We start from the raw sequence: 22712 nt of genomic DNA, 5'->3' as shown, positions 1-22712 counted from the left end.
TTTTTTTTTTTAGACAGAATATAATTAAATTTAATGCAAATAATTTATTAAATCCTCCTAAATATTTAAACAAGTAATAGACAGGTTGTTGATCGCCTTTGTGTATGAAACTAAAGTAAAAATTTAAATATAATTTATATACTGGAGGGCTGCAAGTGGTTAGCTGAATAATGCAGTCCTCCATGTATGACTAATTAATTGACAACTGGGGAGTGGTAGGTTAGACAGTACACCACTCTGATAGTGGCCTTTTTATAACTATTAAAATAAATATTGTTTATATGGTGGAGGGCTGCAAGGAGTTAGCTGAATAATGCAGTCCTCTATATTTTTTAAATAATTGGCAGCTGGAAAATGGTAGGTTAGATAGTAAACCATGTTTCCGGTTACCTTTTTATATTTATTTATGTTTAATTAATTAATTTATACTGTCGTTGGTTACGTAATTAGGGCGGCCCGCTACCAGTTGCATATGTAATATTAAGCACCTTAGGCTTCAAGCCAAAGCGGACTTTCTTTTGGCGGCTTTTAATAAAAACTACCCGGAATTTTAAAAGTATAAATTATAGAAATGTAAATATTTATTTTAAGGTAATAATATACCTATGATTCTTTGAATGTTTTGTGTATGTAACTTTATATAGTATGAAATGGTGATGGTATGCTAGATGTATGAGAGTGGTATCAGCTCCTGGTTGATTTGGGGGGGGGGGGGGGGAGATGTTATCTGGCAGTAACATATTCCCCACTCAGCGACTGCTTCATATATTGTATATAACGGTTAAATTTTTTAATTTGATGTTTTTGATTTTAAATTATTAGTTTAGGTTACAAGCGTGCTCGTTTTTTAATATGTTTGTTTTCTTATACATTTTTAATATTGAAATAAAAAGAAATTTTAATTAAATAGGGCGGTGCGCTGCTCCTATGCCGACGGGGGAGACTGAATGTTCTCTTATTCTCCCCCCCCCCCCCGTTCGGTTTTTATACATTAAAGGATCACAGCGCCTTTTGAATGATGTAACCTTCATGTTCTCGAGTTCAACGGAGAGGCGCCTCTGGACTTCTGGATCGGCAAAATACGTTTCACTCACCTCGGCTCACTGGACGAATCCAAAACTGGGAGAATAATATAAATTTTTGGAGACGGCGGCAACTTATAAATGAAGAAGAGGAAAATCAAGACTGGAGGACACTGAGGCTGGGGGGGGGGGGGGTGTGGGGAGGGGTCAGGTTCCTTGTGTGTGTGTGGGGGGGGGGGGGGGGTGGCGGGGGGCTGGCACCGGAAGTTAGGGGTTTTGGCGCTAAGGCGTAGGCGATTAGGCCTAGGGAGTGTTAGGTATGTCCGAGGGCGGTCTCTCCCTCCCCCTCATTTTCTGCCGGGGTTCCCCCACGCCGAGGTTACCAATATGATTGAGGACCCTCTTAATAAATTAAATTAACTATTGTGCAAGGCCTTCCTGAGCGTAAGGCTTTGCCCCCAATGTCACCAATACCTTTCTTCCCCCGGATATAGGGCGAGTAATACTGTAAAAATAAATAAGTTAAATTTTTTCTCTTTTTATATTAGATAGCCCGATCAATTAGCGACAAAACTTTAAATTATAGACTAGAGCTTGAATAATATATTAAATAATGTTTAGGAACGCGCTTATAAAAAAAATTCTTTTTTGTAAGTAAATTAAAATTCTTTTTTCTGGATATAGTTTAAATTTCAAAGTTGTCCCTTAAGTCTTCTGTCCCAAGTCGGTTCCCTGGCATCCAGAGACGGGACTTGGGATAGACATGCTCGAAGCCTTAGTGGTATAGGAGCATGTTAATTATGCAAATATGATGTGTAATTGTTAAGCACATACAAATATACACGTACATTTTCAGTTAAAAGATTTAAAGCTTGTTTTGTTTAACGACACTATTAGAGCACATTGATTTATTAATCATCGGCTGTTGGATGTCAAACATTTTGTAATGTTTTACAATATAGTCTTAGAGAGGAAACCCGCTACATATTTCCATTAGCAGCAAGGGATCTTTTATATGCATCATCACACAGACAATCATCACACATACCACGGCCTTTGGTATACCAGTCATTGTGCACTGGCTGGAACGAGAAATAGCTCAATGGGCCCACCAACGGGGGATCGACCACGCATCAGCTGAGTGCTACGTCCCGTCTCCTTTCAATTACAATGCACCTTTAAAATGCCAGGGCCGTACCCTGACCAAAATCCATGGGGGGGCACTAAATTTTATAAATAATTTTTAACATACTATAAAGATTAAACATTTCTATGCTATTCCTGGAGATATATAAAAAAAAAAAAAGGACAAGATTCTCAGGGGGGGCAGCAGCCCCCCCTGCCCCCCCCCCCCCGGAGGGTACGGCCCTGAATGCAGAGCAGTGTTGTCGCGCAGATATTCATCTCTTTTTTTTAATCCACATGCATTGTCGATACACAAATGCTCCTTTCTTTCCTGTTCACGTGGCATCTGTTATGTATATGCCTGTCTATCGGAATGACACGATTACCCAGTCGAGCGTTACGCACAAAGGTTGAAAGTAAACGTATACTGCGCATGTTTTCCGAAACCAGGAAACAAATAACTGTACGTACGTACTTATCAGTTTAATGCAGCTGGAAGCACCTTTTGATATCAGTTGACAACATTATTATCATTATACAACAACAACAACAACAACAACTGCAGGATTTGTGACGAATTTCGTGCATCTATTGTATATTTCTAACAGACTCGTGCTAGGTTTTACGAGTCTTTGGCATATGTAAGTACTTAGTATACATATTTTTCGAAACCCCTCCCTTTATAACGTCACAGTCTAGACGACGACTGCTACAGTTTGGACTTTTAAACAACATCCCAAAATTATCCCGTCACATTTAACGGTAACTCCGTAATCGAGACGGGGCGGGACGTAGCCCAGTGGTAAAGCGCTCGCTTGATGCGCGGTCGGTCTAGGATCGATCTCTGTCGGTGGGCCCATTGGGCTATTTCTCGTTCCAGCCAGTGCACCGCGGCTGGTATATCAAAGGCCGTGGTATGTGCTATCATGTCTGTGGGATGGTGCATATAATAGATCCCTTAATACTAATGGAACAGTGTAGCGGGTTTCCGCTCTATGACTGTTTAAATTGACCGTATGTTTGACATCCACTAGCCGATGACTTATAAATCGATGTGCTCTAGTGGTGTCGTTAAACAAACAAACAAACAACCGTAATCGAGACATTTGGCTTACATTGCCAGGAACGTGTGTGTATATAACAGGAGCGAGACGTGATTTTTTCAATTAATATATAATATATACATGTATAATATATATGTATACAAATATAATACATGTACTAATAATGAAATAATAATTTCGACATCTTTATTTGTATGTTGAATTTATTCATTATGAGAAAATGCTTAAAAACTAGTCTCCAACAGTCTCGAGTCGCGACCAAAGGCTTATATTTGAATGAACTGGTCAGTGTACAAATAATATAGCTTGCTCACTTAAGCGTCGGAGACAGGGGGTTGGGGGTGGGGGGTGGGGTGGGGGGTGGTTGGTGTGTGTGTGTGTGTCCGACTTCTGGAGCAAAACCTAAAAGTCAGGCAAAAATGATAGAGATATTCGGGCAAAATGTGCTAACCTGAGATCTTTTTACCATGTATTTCCATCATTCTACCCTTAAAATTAGTTGTAATCCATGTAAAAATACGTAGTGATTCGTTTGCAACCCTATATAGCTGTTTGGTAGTAATGTTAATATGAATAGATGTTGTTATCCATTTTGTGGCATTTTCGTTTACTTCGGGCAAACAACAACCAGCCCCCCACCCCCGCCCCCTACAAAAAATGGGAGCCCGTACGCCTATGCTAGCTCAAGTACAATAAAGTCTATTTTAATAATGATTCAATCTTGTATTTTTGAATCGGACTACCTACTGTGGGATAATAATTATTTTTGTTTGTCTTCCAATCCCTCCTGCTGGCCGATAATGATTTCTATTGTCATACAGAGTTATAGGTAGTGTAAATGTAATTTAGTATCAGAACACATCTGTAGTAGGCCTAATAATTCTTTTTAAAAAGTTTGTTTTGTTTAACGACACCACTAGAGCACATTGATTTATTAACCATCTGCTATTGGATGTCAAACATTTGGTTATTTTTACATATAGTCTTGGAAAGAAACTCGCTGCGTTTCCGTTAGTAGCAAGGGATCTTTTATATTATTCACCATCCCACAGACAGGATAGCACATACCACGACCTTTGATATACCAGTTGTTGTGCACTGGCTGGAACGAGTAATAGCCTAATGGGTCTGATGACAGGGTTCGATCCTAGACCGACCGCGCATCAAGCGAGCGCTTTACCACTGGGCTACGTCTCGTCCTTGTACATAGTTATAGGTAGTGTAAATGTAGTATCATAACACAGATTAGGTTTAATAAAGAACACAGATGACAGTCATATCCGTTGTTCTTATGAGATGTGACAATCATAACACAATTAACCACTAGTATTTATAATATTTATTATTAACAGAACAAAAACCACTAGTATTTATAATATTTATTATTAACAGAACAAAAACCTAGCATTAATAAAATGGCATTAATCTCTTTGACTGAAGCAAAACATCAAAGCTTATAACCGGCCTACTCGTCATAATCAAGTGACAGTATTATAGTTATTAGTGCGAAATACGCGGCTTATGAATCAGTTTTCGTTGAGCAAATTAAAATTTTAATTTAAAAAAAGGATATACTAGTATAGAAACAATACAATAGAGTTACTAAACGTTATACGCTTCAAGTCAGTAGCGCATTTTAGTCTTAGCGTCAGACACGGATATGGTCCGTGACAGACGATGATGATAACTAGTTTAACGTGCCCATATACCACTAGGTTTCGAACACGCCCATCCCGAGTCCGACCTCAGATAAGATCTGTGGCCTGACTCGGGATGGAGGGTGTGTGTGTGTGTGTGTGTGTGTTGAAAATGGGCAGAATTTTGAAAATAGCAATTAGTAAAAACGTTAATAGATTAAAATAAAAAAAATTAAAAGGTTACAAGCCATGCGTAGGCTGTACCATTTCGTCTGCTGCAAGTGGTGGCTGAGTGATGTGTTCTGTGCATTTAATTGTAGACTGAAATAAACAAAATAAAACATTATGTAGGCCTACAGATTAAAATGCCCCAGTTACACAAACACTCAACTCCGAGTGTCAACGTGCAGAAGTATTGTACTGTACAGCACAGGTAAATATTGTATGATTAGACCTCTTCTCTGTAATGGTCTAGTCCCGCGCTGTCGCAGACAGCAGAATAACTAGTCTATATTTAGACGGATAGTGCGTCATAAATAAAAAATAGACCTTCTTCTAATGAAAAAAAAGAGAAAGAAATGTTTTATTTAACGACGCACTCATCACATTTTATTTACGGTTATATGGCGTCAGACATATGGTTAAGGACTACACAGCTTTTGAGAGGAAACCCGCTGTCGCCACTACATGGGCTACTCTTTCCGATTAGCAGCAAGGGATCTTTTATTTGCACTTCGCACAGGCAGGATAGCACACACCATGGCCTTTGTTGAACCAGTTATGGATCACTGGTCGGTACAAGTGGTTTACACATACCCATTGAGCCATTGAGGGTTTGGAGTCGATATCTGGATAAACAAATCCCATGCCTCGACTGGGATCCGAACCCAGTACCTATCAGCCTGTAGACCGATGGCCGGTCAGGCTTAAAGGAATGCTCGCGCAAGGTTTTTGGACTGCGATGCATATTCAACGATATATAATGCACATTATTGCTTAATATCAACAAGTATATTATTATATTTGATTAATAAAACGGTTAAATGTGACGGCTATTATATATAACATGCACAGCCATTTTGTACCATCCCAGTGAATACGCCCTCTGGTTACATAATATTTAACGCGTCACGTCAGGAATTAGTGTTAGAACTCAATAAACAAACGAACCTGATTTTTGCGGATGCATCGCAATGTTCTGTAATAGTATCCATCCCAGTAAGAAAGCAATAAGTATATTTTATTTTACAATACATATACAGAACTTCACATACGTTGTTTTCGCTTTCTATTTATTGCACGAGCGGTCGTGTGGTATGTTCTTTCGCAAAATAAACGAGTGTAATGCACAGGAAGCGAAAACAACGTATGTGAAGTTCTGTATTTATTACATACCTTCTTTTATGTTTTACAAAACGATTTTTAATTTAACGTCATAACAACACTTTGTTAAATCTATGATCAAAACTCCTTTCATGGATGTACTTAACTAAACTCTGTGGCAGCCTCGTGTAACGTTTCAAATACGATGCTACGTAATTTGTAAATCATCTATGACGTCAGTATGTAAAAGGCGCTAACTGCAGTAAAAACAAAAAGGGAATTCCCCATTTAAAAGTTCCGGTCCAGATCGCACATATGTGCAATACAAAATTAATTTATCACACAGTTTCAAAATGGCGTTATCACTATAGTAAGATTGAATAGCTATGTAATAAAAAATAAACCACCATTGTCAATGTGTTGAAATAACTGTATCATGTTTTGTCCATGCGATAACCTAAGTACTGAAATGATAAACGTAGTGTTTTCTTAGTTAATTGGTCTACACCGATACTTTCAGTGGCCTCCACCTGTGATTTGCAGGTGTATAACTGAACTGTTAAAAACTGAACTGTTAAAAGGAAAAAAAATATATATACTGTGCTTTTTTATCGATCTCAAAAAAGCTTTGGATACCATTTTGGAGAATAGGACTGAGGCCTAAACTATTAAAATATAACATTGGTGGGACATGTTTCAGGGTGATTCATAGCATGTAAAGTGGAATTAAATGATGTATCAGAAAGGACGGTGAACTACCAAAATATTTTATGTGCGACATAGGCGTGAAACAAGGAGAAAATGTATCCCCTATTTTATTGTCGTTGTTTTTAAATGATTCGTAGGACTATTTGATGCAATTGTTGTTCTTATATTCCTATGGTTGTGAAAACTGGGGATTTGAAAATATTAATATATTAGAAAGTGTACATATCCAATTTTTACGATATTGATCAAATGCAATAAATATATTCACAAATATTATTTTACAAGACCAAATGTAAACAAATTTAAGCAACTTTTTAATTGTAAAAATCCATAGTCACCCTTATAAACCTGTGTAGATTTATAACTGTCTGAACAGATAAATGTTTCCAAGACTTTATTAGTACAGATATATAAACTATTGTTTCTTGACTATATACAATATGGAACAAACTATAAATGGATTATCAGTGTTAGAGATATATTTTATAAGCATGGCCTAAATAATATCTGGGATAAGCAAATGTTTAGTTCAGTAACATGGTTAAAGACATTATAGTTAAACAAAGCCTCTCAGACCAGTTTTTATAGAATTGGCAACGTGACATTTCAAAATCCAATAAAGGTTTAACTTACAGACTATTTAAAGACAACTTAGTGTTTGAAACATATCTCAAGATACTTGATACAACTGTGTGTAATACATTTCTTAGATTTCGTATAGCTAACCACTTTTTACCTATTGAAACAGGAAGATGGACCAATATTTTATATGAAAACAGGAAATTTATCTTTTGTACTGCTGATGATGTTGGCGATGAATTTCACTACTTATTTATATGTACAAAATGTACAGAAGATAGATGTAATATATGCAACATATATTCACAAATATTATTTTACAAGACCAAATGTAAACAAATTTAAGCAACTTTTTAATTGTAAAAATATAGTCACCCTTAGAAATTTGTGTAGATTTATAAGTGTTATCAACAAACATTTCTGTTTCTCTTAAGACTTTCATTATTTACAGTTTATGAATTGTTTTTTCAAACTGTCATCTTGATGCTGTTATATTATATATGTATATTTGTATTCTTCAAATGCCATCGAACGATGGCCCTGAGTGTATTAATGTTCTGTTCTGTTCTATTCTGTTCTGATAGACAAACCATTAATTAGCACCGTCTAGACACAACATTACGTACAGGCGGAATTTTGTTTAATATCACATGGTATTGGGGTATACCTGCACCCCTAAAATGGAAATGGACATTATCAGCCGTCATGCTTTGTTACTATAAATCATTCTGTAAAACTCTTGATTACGTAGACTTTCCCATATAAAATCACAGAACTGACCAATTAGGTAGTCCCAAAGAAAAGAACATCATCGTGAGTGGTCGGTTTTGCTCCAACGTAGCCTACCAATATACCTAATAGTATGCATTTTTTTCTTTAGTGGGGCGGGACGTAGCCTAGTAGTAAAGCGTTCCAGCGAGTGCTCCACAACTGGTGTAAAAAAGGCCCTGGTATGTACTATCCTGTCTGTGGGATGGTGCATATAACAGATCACTTGCTGCTAATCGAAAAGAGTAGCCCATGAAGCTCCCTCTCTCAATATATGTGTACTCTTTAACCGTAAATAAAATGTTTTGAGTGCATCGTTAAATAAAACATTTCCTTCCTTCCTTTTTTCTTTAGATTTCTTAAGAGAGAAAAATACTATAACCCAATTTCGTTCTATTAATGCAAATTGAAATACTAAGTATATTTGGTTAAATAGTTTATTATATTAACAAGTCATGTATGTTCCAGAAACACTGGAACACTTATTTTATGAGTGCTCTAAAGTTACAGTCCTATGGAAAGCAGTAGAAGAATGGGAATTAAAAAAAGTTGAACATTTTCAGTTGGATAAAAACATGGTTTTATTTGGTATCATAACAAAAAAGCATTGTTTTATTAATTGGTTGATTATTAATATTAAGTATTATATATATAGAACGAAATTACAAAAAATCAGATTAAATGAAAACGCAATGCTAAGATTCATTATTGATAAAATACAGATTGAAAAATATATATTTTATAAAAATTGCCTATATAAAGACTTTGATGATCAGTGGGAACCTTGGCAGCAGTTCCTCAAACAAATTGTATAAGTTCATATATAAACTTATTAATAACAAAATATACGAATATGCTAATAAGCATACTTTTTATGCAAAATATCGCCAGTTCGGAAAACGTATCTCGACTTTACATAATTTCATTTCTTTTTAAGATCATATTGATCTTATTTATCTTTCAAGAAAGTTTTTTTTTCTTTCCTTCTCTCACTCTTTATTTCTATTTCTAGTACTCTTCTTCCTAGTCTCCAGAACATTTCCCCTTCAGTTATGTAAGGCTTATGCATTGCTAATATCCCGTTTTACAGTATCATGTTAAGCCTATCCGTTTCATCTTAATATTGAATACTATGCATGTGTGTATACGGCTCACACCCTTTATGTTCCCTTTCGTCTATCTTCGGCTTCATCACTGTTACTCCACACGTCCGTGTCTGTGTCTGTCTGTCTGTCTGTCTGTCTGTCTCTCTCTCTCTCTCTCTCTCTCTCTCTCTCTCTCTCTCTCTCTCTCTCTCTCTCTCTCTCTCTCTCGCACACACACACGCACATGCATATGTATACACATATTTTTTAATAAGTGCATTATATACGAGTGTATAGCTTTAATTATGTATCATTTATGTATATACAATAAAACCATGTACAGCAATGATTCAAGGCCCCCACCTTGACCTTGCTTATGTTTCTGGGGACAATAAAAACCCCCCACAAAAAACCCCCCAACCCAACAATAACAAGTCATGTATGTTGTTTTACAAGTCAGGTTGATGAAAGCGAAGCATAAATGACTGTGTTTGTTTACACTGTGCATACAGGAGTTGGTAGGACTGATGTCACTTCGCCCCAATCTAGAATACTGGACGCAACGAAAACAAAAGAAAATGACTGCCCATAGTTAGCAAGAATAATCACGTTTTTTATTATTAAATCTAAACTTACGCGTTTTTCATTTCATTTGTTGGTGGTCCGGGTATGAATCTTTCCAACATATAAGGCTCATGTTTGAGTTTATTTCCCCTTTAAGAAATATGGTTTAACTAGTATACCACCAAACCCAGTATGGTTTTAATCAATCAATGACATGTTTTATTGTTTTATTACAGGACAAGAATGTTCAGTATGACTTATCGACATGTATGGGCACTCTTAGCGGTTCTTCTCTTCACACGCGGCCTTGCATTTGAAGACACTTCCACCACGAAATGTCCAAGTGTGTGCCAGTGTCGACACCACAAAATCGCGATATGTGGCAAATACAACCCCGGCCTGACAAGCATTCCTGCGGTGCCATCTTACATAAAGACATTCGTATTGCTAAATGCCAGAATTCCTATAGTTAACAGGTCGGTTCTGTTACCAATTTCTACCTGCGTCTTGCATACTCTGGAACTTCGCAGCGACGGTATTACGGTTCTATCAGAGGATACGTTCACAGACTTCCAGGACCTCGAGAAACTTGACCTCAGTGGAAACATCATTCCAGTACCTTTGTTGAGAATGGCCTTTCGGTCTGTTGGAAAACATTTAGATACAATCGTTCTCAGTAGCATGAGCCTGAACAACGTCACTGAGGACCTGTTTGAAGACACCAATGTTCAAAACGTGTCAGCATTTATTTTAAAGCAAAACTACCTTTTGTTTCTAAACGAGTCTGTGTTCGCAAACATGCCATCATTGTCAATGTTGGATGTGAGTTACAATCATATACAAAGTCTTTCCAGCTGGCAAACAATGAACATTAGGAGTCTAAGTCTAGGATACAATTGGCTGAGAAAGGTGCCAGATTTCTGTTGGCCTAATGGCAGCACCCGTTATAACAGATTGGAAAACCTGAATGTTGAGAATAACGGAATTAGGATAATTAAGAAGAATTCATTTTCTTGTCTCGACAATCTAAAGAACTTGACGTTAAATGCCAATCAAATGCAACTCATCCCAAACAATGCTTTTAGCAAACTCCCTAGGTTAGAAAGTTTGTATTTAAATTCTCTCGCATAACTGAAAACTATAGACGAGTTTGCATTTAACTCATCCCTTCTGCGGCTCCAGTTATCAAAAAATCCAAAAATAACACAGGAGTTGTTTAGGAATGGGATTCCTTTTCGTTTTGCCACTAAGTTAAAAGAACTGGTTTTGCAGGAAACGCGAATATACCTCCCATTGGATTCCTTAAGAACGATGCTACTCCAACTTAAGTCCATTGAATATCTGAATCTTCAGAGAACTCGAATAAACACAATCCCACCAAAGACTCTTTCAAATCTTCCCTTTTTGAGAAGATTAGATGTTCAAGGAAATTATCTGGCCAGATGGGATTCCGAGACATTTAGCAACGTGACCCACTTAGATTATTTAAATCTTGATGGCAATCGCATTAGCATCATCAACGAAACGTCATTCCCGTTTGAGATGAGAAGCAGGATCAAACAGATCAATCTGGGCAACAACGACTTTCTTTGTACGTGCGACTTGCTGTGGTTCCGTACGTGGATGACACAAGCGATGAAGAATGAAACTGTCGTGTTCGTTAACTATCCCCAGCGATACTACTGCAAGAATCCCACACACATTCACCTGGACAAATATAACCCTACGCGCGAATCCTGCAAAAAGCTGAGTCCTTACGTTATACCTGTGGCAGCTGCTGGGTCTTTTGTCGTAGTGGCGGTGGTGGTCATGGTCGTAGTGTACCGTAATCGCTGGAATATTCGATACTGCTTCTACTCCAGACGACGACACCAGTATCAGCAGCTCCCGGGAAGAGACGTCAACATCAAATATGACGCGTTTGTGTCATGCGATTCCAGTGACATGGACTGGGTCCTGGCGGAGGTGTGTACCTTTCTGGAAGACGAATTAGGACGCAGGTTGTGCATGCACGAAAGGGACTTTGAGGGAGCGAAGATGATCATTGACAATATTATGGACTGCATGGAGGAGAGCGAGAAAATCATCTTGATAATATCGAATAATTTTGCCAGAAGTAAATGGTGCCGGTGCGAGTTGAAGATTGCTATTAATGAACATCTGGAAAGCGAGAAGCAGGTCATCGTGATCATCCGTGAACCCGTTTACAGAAAGCATATGACTCGACCTCTGAAAGCGCTGTTCGACACAACTACTTACATTGAATGGGGGGAGGATGTCAATGCAAGACAGATGTTCAGAACTCGCTTGGCAGATTTAATGGGTTGTGAGGATACTGATCGGAATGAAGCGAGGGCCTAAACAGGATTAAGCAGAGCTGTACCTAGCAAAAGAGATATGCAGGGAAGCAGTTGCAAAAGAGCACACTACTGAAAATAGTTTTGTAATGGTTCAAAATAACCTTTTTTTGCCTAGCGGGAGAATATAGTGTGTTGTGGTTCGTCTTTTATCAGCACCTCCCCTTCCAGTTATTTTAAGCTAGGTACGACCCTATTAATAGATGTTGTCGCGTAAGGGAACGAGTTCGGGGAGCAGCAAAAAATCTTCAAGGATTGGAGAGCAATTACCGCGAGATGTTCAAGAACGGCGAAAGAAACTAACTCCTTTGATGAAACGTCTGAGAGGGACTGGGATAAATATGAAACTGTCTGCTGATAAACTGTATGTGAATGGACGTATTCATGATGGTCCGGCCTCGGTGGCGCAGTGGTTAAACCATCGGACTACAGACTGGTAGGTACTGGGTTCTGATCCCTGTCGAGGCATGGGCTTTTTAATCCAGATATCGACTCCAAACCCTGAGTGAGTGCTACGCAAGGCTCAATGGGTAGGTGTAAACCACTTGCACCGACCAGTGATCCATAACTGGTTCAACATAGGCCATGGTTTGTGCTATCCTGCCTGTGGGAAGCGCAAATGAAAGATCCCTTGCTGCCTATCGTAAAAGAGTAGCCGATGTGGCGACAGCGGGTTTCCTCTAAAAAACAGTTTCAGAATGACGATATGTTTGACGTCCAATAGCCGATGATAAGATAAAAAATCAATGTGCTCTAGTGGCGTCGTTAAATATAACAAACTTTTTTTTTATTCACGATGGTCCGAGAGTTGGGTATAGAACAGCGATGAGGAGCAAGTATAATTTTTGTGTTTTAACTATGAAAGTCTTGAAAGAAAACTTAGTGGCCCTGATGTCATTGAATTTTTGTGTAAATATGATATTATATTTTTAACTAAAATATGGTTATCTAAAAAAAACCCACATTCTCCCATTTTAGACAGTTATACGTCAGTTCATTGTCCAAGGTTAAGTAAAGATACTCGGGCCAAACGTAATACGGGCGGTGTATCTATATTTTATAGAGCTACTTCAGAAAAAGATATTAATCTGATTGAATGTGGTTACAAGGGTATTTTGTGGTTGAAGTTATGTAAAGATTTCTTCAAAGTTAATCAGGACATGTTTATATAGTTAGTCTATATTTCACCAGTTAGTTCAAATGTTCATAGAATTTATATAGAAAAATTGTTTTGATTTTGAAGCACTAAACATGGTATCTTAATGTTTTTACAAAATGGCTGTGTGCATATTTGTGGAGATATGAATTCTCGTACAGGAATTGAAAGCGATAGTATTCAGCTTGCGTATTTAGACAAATATATTGATGACATGCCATTTACTGATGGTGGATAGACTTTCTGAAGACAAAACAGAGGACATTTCTTTATTTATGCTTAATTAGGCAGACGATATAATTTTATTTTTTAAATCGAAAATGGTTTGCATATATTATTAAATAAATTGACAATTTACTGCGTTTAGTGTGATCTCGAAATAAATGAAAACATAACGCTATTTTGTTAGAGATTGGAAGGTTACCTATCTCTGTTGTATGTAAACAGAGACTATTAATGTATTGGTTAAAACTAATTCATACGGATTCTCGTATCTACAAAATGTATAGAATACTACAGAAAATGCTAACACTATTACTAAGTGTAAAAACTGGGCAATGTGTGTTAATGTTTTGTTACAAGAACTTGGATTTTGGTATCTTTGGGAGTCTTAAGATGTATCAACTGTATCACAACAAAACACTAAACAGTGACTTGTAGATCAGTTATCCAAAATGTGTTTGGTAACATTTCAACGTCTTCATGCTTAAGAAACTATTGCAAGTTTATAACTGATTACTGTTGTGAGGTATATTTAGATAGTATATCTTGTACAAAATATACGGCTGCTTTGTTTAACTTTAAGGTGTAGTGTGCTAAATATCAATATTATAAATGGTAGACTTAACAATATTCCTAGTTAATTCAAACCTGTGACGTCACACTATTGTTCTAGGTGTAGATTGTTTTTCAAGAATCAACACCTGCGAAACAATGCAATTATAACTTTTTATGCATCCAGGTCACGGATTCGAACCCACTATTGAACGTATTCATTGTAAACAAGTATAACGCTTTAGCCCATGAGGCCAAACGTCTGCATAATCAAACAAAAATGTAATTTAAGACTTATAAACCTGATACTAGTGATAGTAATCTATTCTGGTGGAACACAGCGAAGATTGTCGGAAACTAAATCGGAAACCAGAGATTACACGTTTAGCACGTGCATCCCACTTAACACCAATGATCCGCTGTCGAGTATTTCCTGATCGAATCGTTCAGGTTATGTCCGAAAGGATGGTTTTGGGTTATTAGTTTTGTAAAAAAATTCTTTGCCATTTAAAAAAATATATTTTAATTAAAAAGGATAACATGGAAGTTAATTCAGCAGTCACGTCATTTGTTTTAATGAATAATGGATTAATTTGGATAATGCACTCGGAAGTGTAGATTCATGAAAAATAATTAACTCGCACCTACGAGGCTTATTTTTCCACAAATCTACACTTCTTCATACATTCTCCATTACACTCTATACGACTATACACTCTTTGTAATTTAAAAAAAATTGAAGGTGAATATATCGTGTTTTTTATTAGATCTATTAACATTTATTTGTGCTGCAATGCAAAAACGTAAAATGTTACTGTCATAGTTCTTGTTTCCTCCTCTATCACTACTACTACTACTACTACTACTACTACTACTACTACTACTACTACTTATTATATTAATTAATCATTAATTTCTTATATACACTTACGTGTTTCGTATTTTTTCATTTTTTAAATGTTGTTTGGTATCATATTTTATTTAGATGTATATTTGTAACACTGTTGTATTAATAACTATGCACTGTATTTTGTTTGTTACCGTCAATGGCTGCTTTTAGCTTCGGCATAATAAACTGATTGATTTATTGATTTATTAATTAATTTGTTCATCATCATCAACCGAGTAGAGGTAGTAGGTGTAAGAAACTTAAAGGACGTCTACCGGACATAATGCTGGTAGATACAGAGTTCGCAGCCCGGTACCGGCTTCCACCCAGAGCGAGTTTTAACGACTCAATGGGTAGGCGTAAGACCACTACACCCTCTTCGTTTTCATTAAATACTAACAACTAACCCACTGTCCTGGACAGACATCCCAGATAGCCGAGGTGTGCCCAAGACAGTGTGCTTAAACCTTAATTGGATATAAGCACGAGAATAAGTTGAAATAATTAAATTTTCTTTGCGTTTATACGCTTTACAGCAATCTGATTGGTCGAGAGGTGCTTACTTTTTTTTGTTCATATCTCGATGAACCGAAAACATTTAAGCCACTCCTAATACACACACCTCCACCACTGACTCGCACTACTTTTCTGTAACTAGTCGGATGACTCAAGCAACCATATTTAGATATTATGAAGAAAACACACACGAAAGATACAAAAAGCAATACAATTGTGCAAAGCCGTACCCTCCAGAGGGGGGGGGGGGAGGGGCAGTTGCCCCCTCCCCTGAGAATCTTACTTTTTTTTTTACACCAGAAAATAGCATACACATCTCAGGGTTTAATTTGTATAGCGTTTCATTTGTTTATAAAAAAAGTAGTGCCCCCCCCCCCCCCCCCCCCCCCCCCCCAGGATTTTGATCAGGGTACGGCCCTGACATTGTGACACGTAATAGTGCACTTTTTATACGATGAATTAATAGAAAATGCAATAGCAGAGTAGACATACGCATAGATCGCTAATGTAAGGAGACCACTTTTCTGTAACTGGCCGGATTATTCAAGCATAACTGCAGGTCGGACTGTCATGTGATTAAAGACTGTCCCAAATTGAGTGTCATTTTTGGAAAGGAAAATGTAATTTTCGTCGTTTGATCGTAGAGAATTAGACGGAAATTATTTTCCCTTGATTTGGGATGAGCTCCCATAGGTGGCGTAGTGATGAGTTGTTTTGAACGTGCTGGATGAAGCACGTGCTATTCGGCCTAGGAGACCGACGGGACAAGTTGGGTTCTTTGTTTGTGTTGTTCGTTTGCGTTATGGCAGAACCTGAACAGGTTAATACTCTTAATTGTGAAATACAAAATACACTGCAACAGCTTTTGGTTGAAGTTAGAGGACTAAAGGATGATTTGAATTCGTTTAAGGAAGAAGTTCGTAATAATTCGGTGTTAGTTACATCCGAGGTGAAAAAGATTAAAACCGAATGTGATTTAACTTGGCGTTACAAAGGTAACAAAATTCAGTACACTTTTAACGTAGACATACAGGATAGTTTGCGACAGGCTTTGTGGGCTTTGGAATATAAGAAGTTTGATTATTTGTCTGAGACACTGAACGAATGTAGTGACAAATTAAGGAACGTAATAAACTGACACGTATTGCTAATACTTCAGAAGACGGTTGGGGAACAGTGTGCGAATATCAGGTTAACCCGCTTGCAAGCGAACACGGATGACGAGTCGCGTATTTTCAAGGCGGAGGCTCGTGCTTTACGGAAGAAGAAAGTCTCGCGGAATAAACCAGGGAAGATCCGGTCTTCAATGGGGGTGTCTAGTTCAGTTGGCAGTGGCGGTGGTGTTTCAAATTCTCAGTGGGGAGGCTCCGTTGCGGTCCATTCTGGGAATAGAATGGTATTACAACAGTCTTCAAGGCGTTCGCCCTTTCGTGATCAGTCCGGCCCTTATTTCCGACACGGGTCAAGTTTTGGCGGAGCCTGTTTCTCGTGTGGAGAATTTTCACATTTCCGAAAAGATTGCCCCTACACAAGTCGAGTTAAACCCGACCAGTTAAGTGGGTCCAAGTGAGACAACAAAGAAAGCGGAATGTTCTACACAGACTAAAGAATTGACGGATAAGTATTTTGGTTGTGTTTGTAATGATAATAATTTTACACATGATTAGTATGAATATGAACATGGTCAAAAAGATATTGTTAAAGGCCGTTTAAAATGTAATATACGATTTTGGAGTGATATTGGGGCTAATAATTTTATTTTGGATGTGATACAAAGTGGGTATAAAATACCGTTTTTTCTAAACCAGTAAGAACATTTTCAAGAAACAATTTATCTGCTTTAACCGAGAAAGTATTTGTTACGGGTGCATTTGATGAATTATGTAAAAGAGGCTTGATAGAGCAGTGTGAACATGTTCCATATGTGGTTAATCCTTTGAGTGTTTCAGTTCAGAATAACGGGAAAAAGAGACTTATATTAGATTTGAGATTAGTTAATATGCATTTGTGGAAACAATCGGTAAAATTTGAAGATCTAAGAATTGTCTTGATGTTTTTAGAAAATGACTGTTGGATGTTTAAATTCGATTTTCATTCAGCATATCATTTTATTTATATATTTTTACCTCATACAGAATATTTGGGGTTTTCATTTTGCCAGCTGATTCTTTTCATGTGGCACTATATTTAGCTTCTTTGATTCAAACTGCTAACACTCGAGTTCGGTTATTAATGCTTTTCATAGTATTAACTGGGCGCATAATTTGTATGATTTTCAGTCACCTACTGATTCTAAGCTAGTACAACATATATTGGAGGCAGGAAAAAGACGGTTATCTAAACCAGTTAATAAGAAAGATCCAATAACTGTGAGAATGTTATCAGATATGTATGATCGTGTATATTCTGAAGGAAATGTTAAAAATCAAAGGATTATTTGTGCATGTCTATTGTCTTATGCTGTGTTTCTAAGAAGTGAAGAGCTACTTCATTTGCGACTTTCTGATATTGTGATAGACAGTACTCATATGAGTGTTTATAGAATCGAGTAAAACTGATAAGTATCGTGATGGTGCTTGGGTGCTGATTGCTAGAACTGGTACCAAGTTGTGTCCAGTTGTTAATATTGAACGTTTTTTAACATGGACAGCAATGAGAGATATTGAGGATAGATATCTTTTTTGTTGTCCGAGTGCTTTAAAAGATGGATATAAAGTCAGAAATGTTGAGAAACCCATTAGAATTGCTGTTCTGTATGACAGTTTTTAGGCGTGGCTGCCTTAGAAGTGGCTGGTCTCATATACTACTTTAAGGGAATTGTTTCTTGAAGCTTTTCAACCACATGTTGAAGATATTACACAGTATGGGTTTCATTCATTACGTTCCGGTGGCGCAACAGCAGCTGCTTTAAACGGTGTTCCTGATAGATTGTTTAAGAGGCATGGAAGATGGATTAGTGAGAATGCCAAAGATGGCTATGTTAAAGATGCTTTTTGTGAGAGATTAAAAGTTTCGAAACGTTTAGGTTTATAATTTTAAACATAAAAATGGTAGATTTACTGTTTTGTCAGTTTGCCCGTTCTTTTAATTCAGTCGGTCAGGCCTAGCGCTTATATCAATAAATAATTCAATATTTAATGAAGTGTATGTTTTCTATGGGAGTGTTGGAAGAGCAAGGGAAATGTAATTTTCGTCGTTTGATCGTAGAGAATTAGACGGAAATTAGTTTCCCTTGATTTGGGATGAGCTCCCATAGGTGGCGTAGTGATGAGTTGTTTTGCACGTGCTGGATGAAGCACGTGTTATTCAGCCTAGGAGACCGACGGGACAAGTTGGGTGTTTTGTTTTGTAAGAGTTTTTAGAATGATATAGTGTATAATTTTCGTCGGTCGGTCAGGCCTAGCGCTTATATCAATAAATAATTCAATATTTATTGAAGTGTGTGTTTTCTATGGGAGTGTTGGAAGATCAAGGGAAAGGACATTATGCGAGAAACTGCAATAACATTTTTCTTTGTGAAAGATGTGAGATTAATCAGGATGAGTGTGCAGTGTGCATGAACGTGCCAGTGAGTCGTTTGATGATAGTGACAGTGACAGTGACGGATTTAATGAAGCAGTCACAGTAAGATTGGCAACGCAGGAAAAACATGCTGAGGAAAACACTGCTTCCAAAAAGTTATAATTCCATTTTATAATTACTGTTTTGTAATAGGCGTCTGGATTGGTTAAAATGCTATCATGTGATCTACGCCATTCATACAGTGTGTAAAATGGTTTTGGTGTTTATCATCGCATGAACGTCAAAAATATAACGTTCAGTTCTTTGATTTTGGATTTGAATTTGGACAAGTCGCACAGGAAAACAATTGTCCCGATAACTGAAAAAGTTGAATGCAAGGGAGTGAAATTGATTGCGACAACTGTGACAACAAGGAAGCGGACACCATGACAACAGACACTGACAACTTTGAACAGAAGAAGTTAAGGCGTCGGTCGCAGCTTATCAGCTACGCGGTCTCATACAGTGTACAGGGTGCGGGACGTAGCCCAGTGGTAAAGCGCTCGCCTGATACGCGGTCGGTCTGGGATCAATCCCCGTCCGTGGGCCCATTGGGCTATTTCTCGTCACAGCCAGTGCACCACGACTGGTATATCAAAGGCCGTGGTATGTGCTATCCTGTCTCTGGGATGGTGCATATAAAAGATCCCTTGCTACTAATGGAAAAATGTAACAGGTTTCCTCTCTATGACTGTGTCAAAATGACCATATGTTTTACATCCAATAGCCGATGATTAATAAATCAGTGTGCTCTTATGGTGTCGTTAAACAAAAAATATTATTTCATACAGTGTACTCATCGGTTTTTCGGTTCATACTTGCATCATTGCATGAACCAAAAAACAGTTGCGGTCAATTCTTAAATGACTGAACTTAAAGGCATATTGTCACAGACCACTGACCTATTAAATAGCCTAACAAAGTATTACCTAAAAATATATAAATTTGATTTGTCCCAAAATGTACTTTATTCAACAATGTACGTAGCCATCATACTCCACTTATTAATGATATTTTGTAAAAATAATTGAATTATGGCAATGGTCTATAATTCAAAACTAATATTATATAGCTAGATTTGGTTTCCAAATATTCATGTAATTTTCATTTATTATTCATTTTTAGAGAAATGGGGTTCTTTAATCTGTGACAGTATGCCTTTAAACGACATCAAAGAGCTTACTTACACAGGTAAGGCGTAGCGTCCCGCTACATATTGTTTCAGGAGAAAAAATCCACTGTAGGTGTGATGTTTGTGTTGAAATAACCTGACATAAGACGCGACATATGTAATCTTCAACCAATCTGTTTTGAATGCGATAGTGCCTTTAAATGGAGTAATCTCTCGTTTTATTTTCATCCCACATTATACAGTTGAACAGTTATATAGGAAAATATATGCAACATTGAACACAGACAATTTTCACAAAACCAGTTTAATATATTGTATACTAATGGTTAAATTAATATATATATATATATATATATATATATATATATATATATATATATGTTATACCATTGTGATGCTTCTCCTTATCAGCTATACGTAATAAAAATGATGATCTGACATATGGTGGTCCGACGTCATTTTTCCCACATGATAAAATGCACTATAATACTTCTTTGAGAGTTGTTTATCTCACCAACATTTTGATATTTTCTTTTTAAAGAGGGGCGGGAAGTGGTAAAGCGCTCGCTTTATGCAAGGTCGGTTTGGGATCGATCCCGTCGGTGGGCCCATTGGGTTAGTTCTCGTTGCAGCCAATGCACCACGACTGGTATATCAACGGCCGTGGTATGGAAAAATGTAGCGGGTTTCCTCTCTGACTATGTCAAAATTACCAAATATTTGACATCCAGTAGCGATGGTTAATAAATCAATGTGCTCTAGTGGTGTCGTTAAACAAAACAACCTTATGGATTATTCACTATGGCATTATCTCGAAAAATAACTCGATGAAAGAAAGAAAGAAATGTTTTATTTAACGACGTACTCAACACATTTTATTTACGGTTATATGGCGTCAGACATATGGTTAAGGACCACACAGATTTTGAGAGGAAACCCGCTGTCGCCATTACATGGGCTACTCTTACCGATTAGCAGCAAGGGATCTTTTATTTGCGCTTCCCACAGGCAGGATTGCACAAACCATGCCCTTTGTGGAACCAGTTATGGATCACTGGTCGGTGCAAGTGGTTTACACCTACCCATTGAGCCTTGCGGAGCACTCACTCAGGGTTTGGAGTCGGTATCTGGATTAACAATCCCATGCCTCGACTGGGATCCGAACCCAATACCTACCAGCCTGTAGACAGATGGCCCAACCACGACGCCACCGAGGCCGGTTAACTCTCGATGACGTCATGAAGTTCATTTCATCATGAGAAATCAGACCATGAGCTATGCTAGAAGAAATTGACAATCGCTGTAAAATATGTATCTAAAGTTCAAGTTTATTTTGTTTAACAACATCACTAGAGAACATTGGTCTATTAATAGTTAACTACTGGATGTCAAACATTTGGGAACTGTTGACATGTAGTCTTAGAGGAAACATACTACATTTTTTTATTAACAAGAAGGGATCTTTATATATACCGGTATATATATATATATATATATATATATATATATATATATATATGCCCCTTCCCACAGACAGGACAGTACATATCATATCCTTTGATATTCCTGTCGTGAGACAATGGATGGAACGGGAAAAACCCAATCAGAGAATGTCTCCATTGAGATGGTAATACGTAGCTTGTCACTGGTATAGCATTTTTGACAATAGGTTTTGTATCATGCACCAGTCTAAAAATAAAATATTGATCAAAGTGAAAATGTAACCATTAATAGACAACATGATAAACGAGTTTTGTGCACGTTTCATTATTTACAAAATCCCTGTTACAAAACCCTGTCAGGACAGCTTGTCAACATGACCTGGTGTCATTAAAGAAATACATATACATAAATTATCAATGAATACTTAAGTAAATCGTTTTCAGATTTATATATATATATATATAGCGTGTGTGTGTATACATATGTATATATGTAATGTATATACACATGTATATATATGATATGTTCAGTATCTACAGTATGTAGTTGTCAAACTTTGATAAATTCTATAAGAATAAAATGTTTTGGTTTTTTTTTAAATCGAAATAATGGTAAGCGTTGTTACCAAAAGAAAGTTGAAAGTAATAATTTTCCGCAGTTGTATTTACATTCTAAAAAATGATAAATTCAGCAAGTGGTAAAACTATCTCTGCATTCCCATTCAATGATATACTTATGGTAGGGATTATATATATATATATATATATATATATATATATATATATATATATATATATATATATATATATATATATATAGTGAAACCTCTCAAAACCGAACCCTCTGTAAACCGGAATTCCCTCAAAACCGGATGTTTTTCATGGTCCCTTTTTAAATATCTGAGCAGAACCTCTCTAAACCGGATACCTCTTAAAACCGGACTTTATGTATATGAAGTATATGATGAATAATTAACTTCCTCAAATTCTCAGGAGTAGCAGATTTAGCT

General features: G+C 37.1%; 1 protein-coding gene across 1 annotated transcript; it reads left to right on the top strand.

The window, feature by feature from the left end:
* Positions 1-2634: 2634 nt before the first annotated feature.
* On the top strand, positions 2635-12738 carry LOC121367954 (toll-like receptor 13). The gene is given in 2 exon segments (XM_041492423.1): positions 2635-2788; positions 10112-12738. A coding segment is annotated over 1 exon segment (2109 nt). The 5' UTR covers positions 2635-2788; positions 10112-10127; the 3' UTR covers positions 12237-12738.
* The last annotated feature ends 9974 nt before the right edge of the window (positions 12739-22712 follow it).

Source organism: Gigantopelta aegis, chromosome 3, assembly GCF_016097555.1.
Source record: "Gigantopelta aegis isolate Gae_Host chromosome 3, Gae_host_genome, whole genome shotgun sequence".
Taxonomy (NCBI): domain Eukaryota; kingdom Metazoa; phylum Mollusca; class Gastropoda; order Neomphalida; family Peltospiridae; genus Gigantopelta; species Gigantopelta aegis.
The sequence above is the reverse complement of the archived record's forward strand: the minus strand, read 5'-3'. Positions and strand labels throughout refer to the sequence as shown.